We start from the raw sequence: 17,326 nt of genomic DNA, 5'->3' as shown, positions 1-17,326 counted from the left end.
GTCGTCCGTGTCAGTTGTGGGAAAAGAGTCCGAACCAGAACGAGTTCAGAAGAGAGGAATCCAAAAAATGTAGATACAAGTAAAAGAGAGGAAAATTACCCCTGTGAGTAATTTGATGTGTCGTAACAGAGCCTCTGACAGAAAAACATTTAGATAAAACCTTAAGATGAGAAGTACTGGAGTGAAAAGTACAATAGATCAATATAAACTGTCCATAGAGTAGAAGTGTGAAGAAGAATGAAATGGAAAAATGCCTCATAACTGAGTCAATGTAATTTTCTACAATGACAGAACACGAACACACAAAAACAATTTAGAGGACATAACCAAACCACTTTTATTTCAGTCAGAGGAACTGCTCCACTGATGCAATCATCATAACCACATTTCCAAAACACACGACTCATCGGCTCGCCTGCCTCGCCCGGTGACGCCGCCCCCCCCCGAGGAATCACATGACTCAGAGGCAAAGCGCTGACAACATCTGGGAGTCGCCTCCGTGTCGATTTGACATTATTATAGTAAAGAAAGTTAGTAAAAGTGACATTCAGAGATAAAGGTCATGAAGAGGTGACGAGCAGCATTCACATCGGACGCACACGTCGCTTGTCTCACGACAACAATGAAAGTGAGTCGGAGAACATGCCGAGGGCGTCTGAATTTCAGACAGCGGCGATCCTGTCGAGTCCCACAGGGACACACGTGCAGGCGGCCATGACAGGTGCAGCATCACGTAGCTCCGACAATCAGATGCATTGGTACCAGAGTAAGAATGATCATTATATTATCCTGTTTCCCATTCATTCCCATTGTACATCACTAGGTCAGGGTGTGATGTGCACGGGTTAATGTTTATAATCAGACGTTTAAAAAAAAAACTAATGTTCAAATGAGCAGGAATGAACAAAGAAGGCACTTCAAGTTTTCATGGTTGAACGACAATGGACGTAAAACGACACGCAAATGAATTACTCCTTATTCGTCCTCTAGGTACTTCACGCACCTTTCCTTTAAAATAAAGCCATCGAGGTAAACGCCACACAACCAAACACCAAGTTAGAATCTTCTTCATCTGCAGATCAATTTTCAGACGACTGGCTATCGGGACGTGACGAGGATTTCAACAAATAAGATAAATAAGATGATTAAAAAGTGAGAGAAGAGAAACAACTTACCAACCCGATCTTTTATCAATTCATCGTTTTGTCTATAAAATTGTGAAAAAAGCGACATCTTCGAAAAAACTGTCTGTACCATCAAGTTAATTGATTTATGAAGATTTAAGAGGAAAGAGTAGAAAATAAGAGCTTTAAGGAGTACCATCATTTTTGGCTTGTCTGGCTTTCGGACTTCGTGATTAATATCTTTTTTAAATAGTTGAAATGATTTGTTCCAGGTGTACACACACACACACACACACACACACACACACACACACACACACACACACACACACACACACACACACACACACACACACACACACACACACACACACACACACACACACACACACACACACACACACACACACACGCACACACACACACACACAGTCCGATCAAGTGTTTGACACCTCAACACATCGATCACTGACACAGAGGACGGGACATGAGGAGTGGTGCCCTGCAGGAGGGGAAGTGTTTTATGGTTTGTCTGTGTGAGAGTCTCTGACGCCCCCAGTGGACGACATGAAGATGCACAGGCTTCTCATCATTTCGTTCGTCGGCCAGCCCCGTCCATCATCTTCTGAAATAAAAAACGTCTCATCGCCACATCTCACGTGTGAGTGTCTGTCGTCCGGCCGTGCTGATGAAACACGAGCGGCGAGGACGTCGGGTTCCTGTTTCCACTCCTCGTCTGGATCCACCCGACTGAGCCGGGAGGAGAGAGGGGCGGAGGTGGAAGTGCAGAAAGGAGGAGGAGAGGGAGGTCTCCCTGTATCACACCCGCTCGGGGTTGATGTCCTGGTTCACTCTGCGTCTGGGGAACAGCTTCCTCTTCAGGAGGATGAGCTGCAGGAAGAGAGGAAAGGGCATAATGAGACGTTGCATACAGGGAAGAGAAAACAAGAAACCCTTGTGTTGTCTGTCTGTCAGCGGGAGGACGACTCATATGTGAGAGAGGTGAAGCTGTTTAGCTAAACGTGGGAAATACTCTTCTTCAGAATCACTTTCTGGCAGAGTGATAGATCCGAGAATTGATAGCAGGAAGCTGTCAGGATGTTCCGATGCCATCTGTCCCTTCTCTCTTTTTCCGATACCTGATCTTTGCCTATCGGCCGATGTGACATTCCTTGCTTATGTTACATGTCAGGGTTTTAGTTGAGGGACTTTCCAGAGTGAAATATGACCAAACTGCTGATACTTTAACTCTGGCTCACAACGTACTTTGAACAAATATATTATAAAGACGTTCATCAGATCGGTACATAGATTCCTGTTCTCCTGACCCAGTATTTTTGGCTGGTACTAGTATCGAAACATCTCTTCTGCACGCCTCCGCCAAGGACCCAGCTGCACCACATTGGACACAGTCATGGATATCAGTTCCCTAAACATGCCCTGTTATCTTATGTCATGTTAAAAGAGTCACCTCCTGGATCTGGTTTAAATCTAACAAAGCTTAAAATCCTGTTTGGGACCGAGTGACCAGCCGAGGGGTCTCACTCAGAAACATCTAAAGTCTTTGTGAGGTGACAGACCCAGTGGACAAGTCCGGCACATTCCTCACTGGGAGAACTGGTCCCACGGGCTCCTGCAGGGGAGGGGGGGGAATTCTCCTCAGGTCACTGCAACTATTAACCTTTCTTTCTGTTCGCCGTGGAGAAACTGGAAACCCTTGGATTAGGGAAGTGCCTCCAGGAGCTCAATGTCGAGCAGAATTAGTTAATTAATACTTTAGTTTGACAGGAGAAGTCGCAGAAGAACAGGATCCAGATTCATAAAAATATTCCTCTGACTCTTTCACAGCCAGAGCTAAAACTTACCTGGCAACAAAGCCGGTAATGACAAGAACTGTCTGACCCAAGCCAACAAAGAGCGACACGTCTCTTCTTTCACAGAGGACAACTGGGGGTCTTTCATTTCTGTAAAGTCCGGTCCTGGCTCAGATCTTCTCACTCGTGGGACACACGAGACGGACCCACCTCTCGGAGCAATCCCACTAACGCAGGTTTCAAATCATAGCTCCAGTGGGAATCGGGGGGAAACGAGGTGTGTGTGTGAACCTAAGTCCCTTCGTTTGAATCTGTACATTAATGTGTGTGTGGTCCGGCCCGTGGACGCACTGACCTGTTCGGCGAAGAAGGACAAGACGGTGAAGATGACGAGCGTCACGAGGACACAGTGCGTCCAGAACTTCAACTTGTCTCGATAAATCCGCCTGCGGGAAACAAAACAAAAATCAGTCGGTTATAATTACAAGAAGCAGATTCATGCGTCGGTTCCACGTCCGACATCAACAGATGCAGGTGTAAAATACATGATCCCTGATCAGGACGTCCCCCTGGAGGACAGACCCGCTGTGATATTATATAACGAGACAGAAGTGTGCATTATCCAGAGGTCAGCGGGGCAGCAGGGTGACGAGGTGACATCACCTGACGCCATCCGCCTGGCACCTCACAAACCAAAGGGGAGGAGGGGTGGGGGGGACGAGAGGCTCAGCTGTGCTATGATCTTACAAGTATCTTGAAGCTGGTGGCTGGTCTTAAGCAGCGGGGTCTAATGTTACAGTCTGCTCGCGAGGCTGGCATGAGCACAAGAGCAGGAGCCATGAAAAAAAACAAAACTCTAAACCCCCCCCCCCCCCCCCCCCCCCCCCCCCCACCGCTCCGACCTGGCAGCGCTCCACCACAGCCACGGATTCTTAACTCAGAGCGACTGGAGGGAAAAAACTAAAACAAGACCTTGACAAATTACCGGCACACAAGCGACAAGGACCCCACTTCAGATCTGGTGTGTGCGCTTTTCAGACATCAGTAACTGGTCGTCTGTGATGAATCAAGTTAATTGGTTGACAGAGAATTAATGGGCGACCTGATCCGATCGTTAAGTCACTTATCAACGTGCACTTCGCTTTCTCCAGTGTGAGGATTTAGAGCTCTTCTGTCATAACCTCTGCCAAGACCGTCACATTTCCACAGCTCAGCAACTACTCAACTCATCTCCGTCACATTTTCCATTACATTTAGGAGCAGATCCGGATCAAGGAATATTTCTTTCGTTTTCTTGAACAAAAAAACACCTATTTTCTCCTTTTCATCCCTCACTTTCCTTCTTTTGCTTTAACCGTAACTCTGGCATTAGCGTTGTCTACCCGATGGAACGTACCACTCCTGGAGCTCGTCCATGTGCAGGAACCTGTTGCGATATTCCCTGGGCAGCTCGAACTGGGACGCCAGCGGGAACATGGACTCGTAGAAGTCTCTGAGCACAGCCTTCACTGTGGCAGCGTCTTTGTGGCTGTGGTCGATGTTGTCGTTGAGGCAGATGAACTTCCTGTTGGGGGGGAAACACAGACGTTAGTGCAGTTTGATAACACGTGCATGGAGGATGTTAAGAGGGAAAACTGATCTGTGCAAGACCTCGGATTCTTCCTGATGTCGTCTAACTGGCCGACCACATGCGACACGTTGGTGCGCACCATCTTGAACGCTATCTCCTGCTCTCCCATGATCTCGAACCTGTCCGACGGAAAGACACGTTAGCAACGGGAGAACCGGACGTCTGAATTGTACGATGTTAACAGTGCGTGAAGACACACTTGTACTTATTCTGTTCTCTGAAGGCTTTGAGGACGCGTTCTGTGATGGGCTGACAGTGGAGGACGAGGCCTTTTGTAACAGGAGGCTGAAAAATATCAAATCAGAGCCGAATAAAGTCAGCTACAAGTCCAATTTTAAGGAATTTACAGAAGTGTTGAATATGTCTCACCATGCTGGGGTCGTAGTAGGTCTCCTGAGTGGGGTTCACCAGGTGGAGCAGGGTCAGGTTAGTCGGGAGAGTCTTGGAGCAGTTGATCAACATCTGCTCCAGACCTGTCAGATCCTACAAGACGCCACAACGACAGATTTAAAGAGAATGACGTTATCTTCTTAAAATATGTTAGTGGGAGATGTGTTTTTTTTTTACAGCCAGGACCGACCTGGAGGCTGAGGGGCAGCTCGTGGATCCTTGTGGCGAGAGTTCGAATCTCCCGGTCGGACAGAACGCCCGAGTGATCCGTGTCAATCTCGTCAAACACCTCGGAGACGTTGAGCTGCTGCTGGGCGCTCATCAGGAAGTAGAAGTACGAGAAGGCGAACTGCATGTCCTCCGAGTGACGCACGTGGTGGGCGGACGTCTTGTCAAACTCCTCTGGGAATCTGAGGGAAAGTGTAAAGATGATTTTAAGATGCTGCCTCTTCAGGAAAACGTATATATGAAAAACATATAAAAGTCTCACGTGTCCTGCATCTCCTGCATGATGAGTCGGTCGATCATGTGTGGCATGTGTGCCGGGACTTTGCGGGACGTGAAGCCAAACTGCTTGTTGAGCAGCTTGTTGACGTAGCGAAGGGATTCGCCAAAAGTGTCCCGCAGCCTCCGGGCTGTGGCGCCGCCGTCGGTCACGTACATCAGCTCTTTCTTCAGACGCTCCCCTTCCTGTGGAGGCGACACAGAGGACATGATGTCAGAGGAAATACAAAAAAACCTTTAGATGAACCGTGAAAGTCGTGGGCTCATACCTCAAGTAGTCCCTGGAAGTACTTCCTCTTCTCCCAGGGCAGGAAGCCTCGATCTGAGGAGGTGAAGTGCTGGAGCCTCCTCCCGCCTGGAGCTCCTCCTCCTGCAGCGTTGGTCGGATCATTCTGACTCTCAGCACTTCTGATTTTGGAGATTTCCTTCAGCAGCTTGAAAGGTTTTTCGATGGCGGCTTTCACGGGAGGTTTAGATGTTTCCAGCTCTTTGTGCACATCATCGATGAGGACGGGGACAAGAGGAGTGACCGGTGGTTCTTTCAAAGCCGCGTCTTTATTTGCGTTGTGATTTTGCTGAATGATACTTTCAGCTTCTTGATTTGGCTCTCCCTCCAGGTCTTTATAAGGCTTCCTCTGAACCCTGGCTTCACCCTCATCAGCGACCTGCTGCTGTTGAGCTCTCTTGAAAGGTTTGAGAAGCTCGGCCTTCGTGTGGTTAAAACCCTTCACAGTAATGTCCCCGTTGAGCAGCTTCTCCTCCAGCTTCTGCAGCTCAGTGCGGACGACAGCTGGTAAAAGTGACACGTTCAGTGAAGGGACCTCGATGAAGATCTGCTGCTGCCTCGTCTGGATCCTCGGACCTCGTTTGTCCTCTGGAACATCGGAGAAAGCCACAACGGGCTCAGGAGCCAGCGTCGGCTTTGGCTCTATGCTCTCGTCTTTGCTCGTGGTCTTGGACACGTTGGCGAGAGGAACCTCGCGGGTGTCGATAGCTACACCGAAAGTCATCGTGAACTCCGTGGCGTCGTATCCTTGGAAGGTGAGGTTGTACTGGATCTGCGTGGCGTTGTGCCCGGGATAAAGAAGCAAGTGCACGGTCTGCCACTTGTTGGCGACAGAGGTGTGACGGACCACCGGGTTGTCGCTGACCTGGGCCTCGGACACTCTGCGGGCGAAACTTTTGAAGCTGAAATATGGCCTGACCTCTCCCAGGGGGAGGGTGTAGAGGGTCCGGTTCCTCTGGAGGGTCACACCGTGCAGCTCGTCAAAATGCTCTACAGACATAAATACACAATCAAGACTATGACGCCATTAAAAGGTCGACCGAAAAGAGTCGTCCTTGAACAAAAGTGAGGATTCTCTTTACATTCTCTTTATCTTGAAATCATAAGCATCTGATTGGCTGTAGATTTACCTTTGCCACAGTCGCCCACGTCGAAGCCGCACGCCAGGACATTGCAGGCCTGGTCGCAGAACTTGTCAGCCAGCCAGGAGTTGGCACAGCCTTGATTGCAATAGGACGTCCCCCCGAGTCCTCCGATACCACCTCCGTACTGCCACAGATGTCCGGCCCCCACACCGGGCTCGCCACCTACACCCGGGGCGAACCGACCGTTCCCAGATGAGCCTGTAAGGAAGAGGGCAGCACTTCATATGTGGACGTGTAGGACCAGGGAGCTACGGTTACAAACAAGTTGTCTTCTAAAACTTCTTCAATCCATTTTTAATGCCACTAGAAATTAAAGCACATATGTGTACGTTAGATTTCACCACCTCAAACCCCAGGGTCCCCAGTTTGAAAGACTTTGAAAGTCACTTCCAAGTATACATCAAACTAGTATTCAGGTATCCTTGAGTACTTTTCAGGGACCTGCAGCCGCCCTGATGACAAATACAAGCGTGTGAACACAGACTTGACAGTGCTGGCTTTACCCTGGCAGTCTCCTCCATCCCAGTCACACAAAGAGTTATTGCAAGTTTTGTCACAGTAGCCATCTTTGATCCAGGAGCCTGGGCAGCCCTCAGCACAGTTAGGAACCGGCCAGGTGAGATACACCTGCAGAGAAGAGAGAGAGGAGCAGACTCAAGGTCAGTTTGTACTCAACTATCACAGACTACTTCCATAATGATATTTGATACTCCCATGATGCCGCGTTCTCACCTTCTGTCCTTTGGAGTGGCTGTAGAAGTCGTCCGGCCACACCTCCTTGCCAAACATCACGTCGTCGTTGAGGTAGATGAACTTCTGGGAGAGCCCCGGGATGCGGTGGATGTGGGTCTCTATGGCCGGAGAGCTGAAGGTGGGAAGGTGGCTGCGGTTCTGGAAGATGTCCTGCAGGTCAAAGAAGAAAAACGTTGATAAAACAACAAACACTTCCCAGTGCGACAACATATGCAAGCATTAGTTTGGTCACTCATTTGTAACCTTTCATTTGCTTATAAACTTGAACACGTGACACATAAGATTAGACGTCAGTAAAAACCCGTCTGACAACCGAACACGTGGTGGAGCCTCTTACCTGATGTGAGACCACGGTGACTCTGGGGTTGTCCAGGTTGAGCCAGGAGGGAATCTGCCCGTTGGTGACGATGAAGATGTGCCTCACCCAGGGGGCGTGTTGCTCCACCGAGCGCAGCGAGTAGCGGAGCTCCTCGTTGTCCTCGAATCTGCTGGCGGAGACGTCTTCATCGTGTTTGGACTGAGGATGAGAAGAAGAGAAGAGAGAACTGAGCCGTCAACGTATCCTGGCTGTTCTAAAATGAACCTACACAGTTTTCATTACTTACTCATATTCTTTGACATGTGAGAGACAGGAAGGAGCAGTCGTACCTGAGAGATGGCGGTGAGGTCCCAGAACAGGTAGCCGGGGCTGATGGTTAACTCTTTCCCGTCCAGGGTCAGGTTCTTCTTCGCCTGCTGCGTCAGGTCAGAGAAGTCCTGCTGGGTGTTCAGGTGGAGCAGGGCGATGCTTGCCTCCGAGTACAACTCAAACTGAGGAAGAAACACACAGAGATCATGGTGAGCGAGCTGTTTGTATGTTTTTTACTAATTTAGGATTTGTGTTTTAGGGAACCTCTCAAATATTAGATCTCCAGGAGCTTCATCATTTCCATAAATTAAAATAATACAGTGAATTATCATGGAAACTAAGCATCCTCCTCTTCCTGGTGCATCTAATCATGATCTACTGACTTCTCCTCTGCCGCCACCGTGAGGTCGACATTTGGGGATTTGAGTGAAATATCATGACAACTGCCGGGTGGCCTGTTGTGAATGTGGCACAGATAACGCCGGTCAGATGAGGACAAACTCTCATAACTTCGGTGATCCCCCGACTTCCTATGTGGCGCCATCGTCAGGCCGACTTAATTTGCCAGATAGTTTGGCTCGTGACCAAATACCTGCAAAAACTAAAGACATTCCCGGAGATAATTAGCAAACATTGGTGTGATCATGGGCCTGACCTAGAATAGCCCAAAGTAGAGTGTATATCTCCGCCCAGGCCCCAGAGTCTCCTTATGAAACCCCATTTAAATTCACAGGATCTGACTTTCTATTTGGATCTGCACCAAGTTGCAAACCGGGATTTTGACAAATGCTGAAACATGGAAAAACAAAGTCCTTGGCGCAGGTAGTGTAGCAACTGTTTCAGGATACAGAACAATAACTTATAAGATCTACTTTACAGTACAAACCAGTTGGTCTCCTGTTGCAAATCCTTTCCAAGCTCAAAAGCATCTCAAGTCCTCAGAGATGCAGTGTTGTGCAACCTCACTGTCATCAGGTCAAGTCCGTAGTTTCCCAACTTTAAGCCCAAACAACTCAAATCCTCACATGCACTGTGGGGAAATCCCAAACAGTGATTTCTCAAGAGTCACATGACGAGCAGCGTGATGGGATCTCGTGACAGAGACGTCTGTCATCGACACGGGAAGATTTCTGAAAGATGGACACGAGATTTATGATGGGATTTGTGATCCTGACAGCTCAGGGTGGACCTTTGACCCCAACGGGTACAGAGGTCAAATCAAAGCTCCCCATGTGTGTGTTTGTGCTGGTGTGATTGTGTATGTAAAGAGTTGTCAGTTTGGAAAGTTCTTCTCCGAGGGGGTATGATGGAGTTGACTCTCTGTCTGACCTCGGGGGAGCTATGAGAGGCATCGTGTGTGTGTGTGTGTGTGTGTGTGTTTGTGTGTATGTACTTGATGTATGTTAGTGTCCCCCTGTGGCCTCGTCTCTTTTAAAACCATCTGTCCCGCCTCCCTCGTCTCTCTAACTCTAATCTTCCCAGAAAAAGACCGACCTTGTCTCCCTCCATCATCCTGAACCCACAACAACGACCCAGCGTCTCGTGTTCTGTCTCGACTCGTCCATTCTCCTCCGCTTCCGTTTTTAGGTGAGGAGACTCGCAGAGGCTTTAAAACACAGCCGGGGTCCAGCCGTTGAGAATGCCTGGCCCCTGGATCAGGTTGCCATCTTTATTGTAGCTCTCTTTATAGTCTTGATAAGTGTGTAACACATGCACACACAGCATAGGCGTGAGGAGGCCTCACATAAACACATACGGCTGTTTACTTACATCACAATGCAGATAAAACATTAAAATAATAAAATACAGAGAGAATATTTTGATTCATTGACTTTTGATGAGGATAAGCAGCATAGATAAGGGATGGATAGTGTTGTGGAAATCGTGTTAATTCACTTTGATTGTTTTTTATTAGTCTGCATTGTTTTCAGGCCGCTCTAACCCAGGATGACAGAACATCGTGTAAAGTCAGGAAGAAGATTTTTCCATATTTGTGCCATAATACCGAGTTCCCATAACTAAACCTTCAGTCATGTGCTTATAATGACTTATACTTCAGGTGAGTATCAGTCCCCGTAAGCAGGCATGATTAGGGGATTGATATTTAGGAGTGTGGGCTATTTAATGCAAACTAGAAATTCAGATCTAGTGAATGTTAATGTGGTTTCTTAAGGGGACCGTTGGGCCCATCAGCACATAGGCAAACATCGTGAATTTTCCTTGTCGGTGGAGACGAGCCACCGTGTGACCCGATACACACTCATAAAACTACACACTAATACAAACACATCAACAGGCCTTTACACAAACGCTGAGGTCACGGCTCGACAGGCGACGGCCCGGGCAGATGACCGGGGCCGCGGGGCAGCTTTCATCACCGGGACACAGTCTAACACCGGCTATAAATACCGACCGTCTCTCACTGCTCAACCTCTCCCTCCACACTATGCACATCATCCCTCTTTCACAGAACTGGCCCGGCGACGCCAGGAAATACCTTGAAATCCAAACTGTGCATTGTGTGGTGGCGCGTGGAGCTCCAATCCCTCCGCGGCCAAACACGCACACACACACACTTTCCATCATCCCTCCTGAACCTTGTGTGACTCCACATGTCCCGGAGTCGTCTCTAGTCCCAGTACACACACTCAGTTTGACGCCTGCTACACTTGCCCCGGCTTGTTCCACTTGTAAAACATCTCAACTGGTGTTCAAACAGGTAAATCCAGGTATAAATAATAATAATGATACGAGAGGACGGGGTGTGGGTGTATGTGTGTGTGTGTGTGTGTGTGTGTGTGTGTGTGTGTGTGTGTGTGTGTGTGTGTGTGTGTGTGTGTGTGTGTGTGTGTGAGAGAGAGAGTGCAGGGAAGGTCAGTAAAATCCTGCCGACCTTTCAGCGCACTGGTTGGCGCCATGCCACCCCAAACAGTTGTTCCCCTGTTAACCCCCGCACCGCCAGCTAAGGTTACAGGCAGAATACCGCCAGTTATTATCACATGACCCAGCAGGCTGCACCGCGGCAGAACCTGGAGACGAATGGAATGGCACGATGGGACAACTGGGCTCCATGATGATATGTAGGTTAAACACTGTTAACCTACATATCATCACACACAATGTAAATGCACTTCTGACTCCGCTGAGGGACGTGGACGCCGCTCGTTCACTTGTGACTGTTACAGGATCATAACATTGTGTATTTGATCTATTAAAGGGTTTAATCAGACTCATTAAGCTGAGTTTAACATTAAGATCAGTGAATATAGATTGTTCATAAGACATAACATTGTTTAGGTTTGTTTTATTTTGTCTATATCAAACATTAAAATTTCCATTTTGAAAAAAAACACCTCTCAGCCAGCATCACAATATCATTTAGACTAAAAAGAAAATCTGCACATTCCAAATTAATCATGTAGTATTGATTATTAGACTTAAAAACAACATGTACATTACTGTTTTACTTACTTTACTTGTATTATATATTAATATCTTCGTTATATTATAGTTTTATATTTTGAATTTCATGTATTTGTGTTTTGTTCGTCTTATGTTTTGTTTTTAATGTGTTCCAGCTTTGTTAACTGAAACAGCAACAAAAAATAATCTCTTAAATCCCTGCATTAACATCCATAAATAACATCATACTATTATTTTATGAAAGTACTGGAGAAATACTTCGGTATTTTCAGGCTTTGTAAAAGATCCACAGATAAATCGAACTGTTTCACACCTTTGTTTTGCAACCAGCTGATAAAAGGACTGTTAGAAAAGACTAATCTCCAATTAATCCTCATCAGCCGTGTGATAATGTTCATTATCAGAGGACGGGACAAACACCTGACTCGTCCCCACACGTCTGATGTCCACTGACTGTCTTGTTTTCCTTGATCATTTCACAGTAATCCAGGCTCATTAGTGACATTCCTCGCTCTCAAAATATACAGCACGCCCCCCCCCAAGCTAAACACAGATAAACTACTCTTCATCCACATCACAACAATAGTGATCAGAATGGAAAAAGAGCTTATTTAGCAGGACGGAGCAGATTATCTGATATTTGTTAAGATGCTGTGATGAATAAAAAGATCAAAAGGTAAAATAGAGTTGATGTGTCTTTAGTGACAATGACACACAAACATCCTCTGACAGTGCAAGAGCGACATCTAGTGACAGAGTCAGTGAAGTTCACATGAACTTTACAGAAACTTACATCAACTTAAGTGATGGAAACTGCAGTGACTGTTTGTGCAACTCTGCCTCCTGCTGGTCAGTCAGGAAGACAACATGGGCTCCAACTGTTTGATCGTTTTTATGGATTTATAAATTGAAATTTGATTTTTTTTTTTATTATTAAACCATTGAACCATAAACGAAAAGGGTCGGACGCATCTAAAAATGTGGAGTTGTCCCTTTTGGTTATTTTTACAAAATGCAGTGTAATAAACAACAACAGAATGATTTCAAAAACTCGGGATAGGATCCAAATCTGTTTGACATAATTGTCTTGTAGTGGGTGAGCCCTAAGTCAGTCGTGTAGTATGGACTCACAACTTGAGGATTCCGATGACAATAGGTTGTGTATTCTGAACTTGGCATCAGCATCACAAAACCACCGGGACTCACTTCAACTAGGAACCAAGTATTGTTTTTCCAATTCACTGCCTGGTGATCTGCAGATTTTACCTGTTTGATCTTGCTGGTTATGACCGAGGGGAGTTTGACTCTCAGCGTCTCCGTCTCCTTATAGGACGCCGGGAAGCCGCTCAGATACGCCAGAGTCTGCATGCGGATCAGACCTGGAGCTTCTTTATCGGTCGTCTGCAAAAACACACAACAAAGACAAAATTCTTTTAATCTGAGTGGGAAGGGGGGAGGGGCAGGGTATTTGCATCACATTTCAGTACAGTTAGGAACTCACCAGGTAACATCTGGACACCGTGAATTTCTGCTCTTCTCTGGACACATCTGTAAAGGCTTTATCAGCTGTAAAACAAACAGCAAGCAGAGTGAGTGACACAGCAGCAGCAGGATGTTAATAAACAGATAAAAGATGTGACCGCAGACTTCTCGTCACCACTCAGACTGATGAGTTTAAATGTGGGCAGACTACAGGAGGGAGTAAACACTTTCCCAGCACAATACTTTAAACAGACAGCGCTTCTGATCGACTAACGGCTGCGTTTCTCTGTGACAAAAATCAAGTTTCTTTCTGGTTTTTGAATCAACGTGTGTGTGGACATTTCTTGTCCTCTGGTTTCCATTGCATCGGTCCAGCAGCCAGTGTTTATCATTGTTACCGTAGACAGAGCAACATCGGAGGCTCAGTCACCAACAATATTCACACTAGTCAATAACGAGTTGATAATCTGACAGCTCAGGAGCGATAGAGCAACATATTTCTATATTTAACCCCTTTATAGTGTGTGAGAGTTAATCACTGGCTTATTAAGTCTTTAAAGGGAACATAAACCCCTGTGACGTGGGTTCACTGTGGGTGGACAGTTTATTCTTGTGTCTACATGGGTCACATAAAAAACAAGTTATGTGCAATCAGTCCATCGGCTATTGTCTGATGATAAATTCGCCTAAATCAACGGAAATAAGGAGGCTTCTGAATTCTTCTCCCTCGCCCACAGATTCCACACATTCACATGCAGAGTCTGTTTAGAGACAAGTTATGTGTGTCACACTTGTTTTTTTCCATTTCTCTCCCTCCAGAATCTCTCGCTCCATCAAATCAAAGAACTCTCTGATCTCATTCTAGCATTTAAGTGTTTCTGAATTCACTTGTTTTTACCGTCAGCCTGCGAGTGGAAGACGACCACAGACACCAAGGGTTTGGTGATCAGCTGCAGCTCTTTGGCGGCGGCGAAGGCGGCGGAGAGCGACGGCAGCTCTTTGAGGGAGACGTTGGCCGGCAGGGCGGGGTCCAGGGCCAGCATGGGCGCCAGGATGCAGTGGGACAGGAGACATTCTTGCTTACCACTAAAAACAAGCAGAAGAGGAAAATCATATACATCTCCACGCCATCTAAGTTTGTGGTTTTTACAATGAAAGATAACTTGGGTGGGGGGGGGAAATGCGCATTGAAATTAGTCATGTTCACACAGTCTGCAAAACATTTCCTTTGTGGAAATGTTGCATCGAGCCCCTGTTTGCATCTTCAGGTGAAACAAATAGACGGATGGACGAATTTAGAAACTCTTAAATCTTCATATGGCAGAATCTTTTCTTTGCAGCACACAAAGGGTTAAACTACAAAATTAGTAAGTTACTCTCAACTAACTGATATCCAAAGACTTTTATTCGATCCGTGGCGAAACCCGACTCGACTTCCTGTTTCAACTTTAAAGTCTGGGTTCACACATGTGGTTTCATCATGTCTTTAACTGACACTTCAAAGAACAGGTCTGAGAGTCAGAGAGTCTGAGGTGTTTCTGCAGTTTTGTCGACCTCATTAACCGACACCAGGGGGAGAGGTTAAAAAAAATAATATTCTGTGAAGTGCGATAAAGAAAAGAACACAGCACTCGCTGCAACCTCAAGATATAAAGATACAACATATTTAAAATTAAGAGCTTTCAGAAAAGGAGTCTTAAGGTTAAATTCGTGCACATAGGTGTTGTACTTGATGTAAAAAATAAACGTGGCCAGTGAGTGTGTGTACAATGAGACAAAATACCGTTGTGTACACAAAGGTACAAATCCTTTTCACATATCTAGTTATATTTTGTCTTTGTGGCAAATGGTTTCAAAATGATAGAGCTCAAATACTTTATTACTGTTAAATCGGGCCATGTTGAAGTTGATAATGATTATAAATTGTATTTGTATGACTCGTTTAACAAAACTTTACAAACTGTGGGATTCAAAATAACAGAGAAGGCAAATAAAATCAATGAACTTATTTGGAGCCATCTGTGATATATTGGAAAAAAATATAGGAAAGTAATAGAAAACCTCAGTAGCATTATAAACGACACAATGATAAAACAGCATGCATGTGTAGTGAAACATTATGGAGGTTGACTAAAGGGAGCATGTAAAATGACTGCATTAGTTTGAGTTGTGTCCTGTAACTAATAATCTCACCTGTCTTTTGGGACTTCAGTTGTCTCGCTTATATTTTTCCCCAGACGTTCCCTATAAGAAAAGATTCACAACAAATTGAATTCATATTATTTCATCACAGCGGCAGATTTTTTTCATATCATTCTACAAGATATTTCATAAGAGAAGAAAAGTTTTTGAGGCACTTCTCCTGAGGCGTTTTCAAACCTTTGACCTCTCTGAGTGAAGATGACAAATATTGCAGCACAGGTTTGTATGTTAATACTAACTCTATTCAGGCTGTGAAAACTCGTGAGTGTGTTTGCTCCTGATAGTTTCATAGACTGAAGTAAAAGGTTTATGTTGAACTGTGACCACAGGTTACACAGGCTGCAGTGTTTCTGCATAACCGTCACATCGGCATTGCAACAGCTCAGGACTGTGGAGCCACATCTACCTCAGAGCTCTTTGTTCCTCCTCCAGCTGCTCTTTGACCGTCTTCAGCTCCTTCAGCAGAGCCGTGTCTGTGCCGTTCACCCACGTGTACACCACGTCGATGGGCATGGGCAGACAGAGCCTGGAACACAGAGACACTCGTGTAACTCAGACTGAAACTGCAGAGCTGCGACCCCGTTTCCCTCCCCCACAGTGAGCACCTCGCTGCACCTCGTCAACTTCAAGAGAACGATGCAATCGGTTTGGCTCGTCAGTTTTTTGCAGATATTCGGATCGTGATTTGCATATTTCTGCAAGCCTGACAAATCCTAACCCCTTTATGTCAATGTAAATTTTATCTCAGGTTCCATATATTTGGTTGCATTTCCATATTCATTTACTGATGACTATTAATCATAAAAATCTTTATGGATGAAAAGAGCATTAATCACATTTCTTTGCATGACAGGTTTGAATAAAACAAATTAGGAATTATTGACGATTTGGCCAATATGTCAGTATGGAAAATGTTTTAGTCGTAATTATCTCGATGAATTAATTCAGACGTATTCAGGGCACTGACATTTCTCTCCCCTAGACGATTTTTTAAACCTCTCGCTCTGACTTCAGCAATAAAAAACAATCGTCTGCTTTTGAACTTTCCCATTTGAGTAAGTGAGGGGGAGAGACAGTTGTGAAATTCATTGGTAAATGTAGAGTTTGCTCACCTGCTTTGGAAAGATTTTCCACCCACGTTATCTCTGTAGGAGTCAAACAGAACATGATACTGGTCTCGACTCCACTCAACCACCACCTGTAAATGCAGAGAGGGGACGTGAACCCAGAATATCACACTGGAAAAGTCACAGATTTCTTGATTCTTGCACCGATAGTGACTCAGAAATATTAGGAATTGTTATTTAAGGTGGAAAAATATCAAAACAGCACAAGAAGAAAACAATCTGGACTTCCTTAACAACTTTTATGCCAAATTCACAAATGTTTCTCAAAGAACTGATGAAGTAACAAGGTTTTTACAACGTTCTTTGAATCAATTCTTCTTGTGGGGGTTTATTATGAGGCCGAATTTGCACGAGTACTTTAAAGATTCGTGAAACGTCTCGATTACAGCTGATTAGTTCGGTTAGTCGAACAAAGAGGTTGATTACTCCCTAAAAAGGAGGATTTCTAAGTGGAGCCTGGTTGGAAGGCAGGAGGTGCAGCTCAGCCGGAACTGCACCGGGTCGGCGGACGCTCGCTCGCCCGGCGGACCTGACAGGCTGCCCGGGGAGAGAAGTCAAGAAGAACCCGCTCACCTCTCCGAACTGGAAGGCGGAAACGATCATGAGGACGATGCCCCCGAAGCAGAGGTAGAGCCCGTAGCGGTGCGACAGGCATGTGTACGTCTGCCGCTGGACGAGCTTCAGCACCGAGTTGACGACTACCATGATTCCACGCGGCGACGCATAGCGCTGCATTCATTCAGAGAACCGCGACCATCATGGGAAAGTAAACAGCACACGGGCCGACCCCGGATCTGTCAGCTGACCCGACGCTGCCC

At 46.0% G+C, this 17,326-nt stretch overlaps 1 protein-coding gene across 1 annotated transcript; it reads right to left on the bottom strand.

Moving 5' to 3' along the window:
* Positions 1–312: 312 nt before the first annotated feature.
* gnptab (N-acetylglucosamine-1-phosphate transferase subunits alpha and beta) lies at positions 313–17,325 on the bottom strand. The gene is made up of 21 exons (XM_053415128.1): positions 17,082–17,325; positions 16,494–16,579; positions 15,788–15,907; positions 15,373–15,423; positions 14,078–14,265; positions 13,199–13,263; positions 12,964–13,098; positions 8,295–8,456; positions 7,984–8,163; positions 7,626–7,796; positions 7,397–7,520; positions 6,879–7,091; positions 5,732–6,738; positions 5,449–5,648; positions 5,149–5,368; positions 4,938–5,051; positions 4,768–4,853; positions 4,589–4,687; positions 4,335–4,502; positions 3,294–3,384; positions 313–2,015 (listed from the first exon to the last, which is right to left on the bottom strand). The coding sequence occupies exons 1-21, from the start codon at positions 17,241–17,243 to the stop codon at positions 1,944–1,946; spliced, it is 3,714 nt and encodes a 1,237-aa protein (XP_053271103.1). The 5' UTR covers positions 17,244–17,325; the 3' UTR covers positions 313–1,943.
* Position 17,326: the final 1 nt, after the last annotated feature.

This window comes from Pleuronectes platessa, chromosome 22, assembly GCF_947347685.1.
Source record: "Pleuronectes platessa chromosome 22, fPlePla1.1, whole genome shotgun sequence".
Classification (NCBI taxonomy): Eukaryota; Metazoa; Chordata; class Actinopteri; order Pleuronectiformes; family Pleuronectidae; genus Pleuronectes; species Pleuronectes platessa.
Note: the sequence above shows the minus strand (reverse complement) of the source record. Positions and strands in the feature narration are given on the sequence as shown.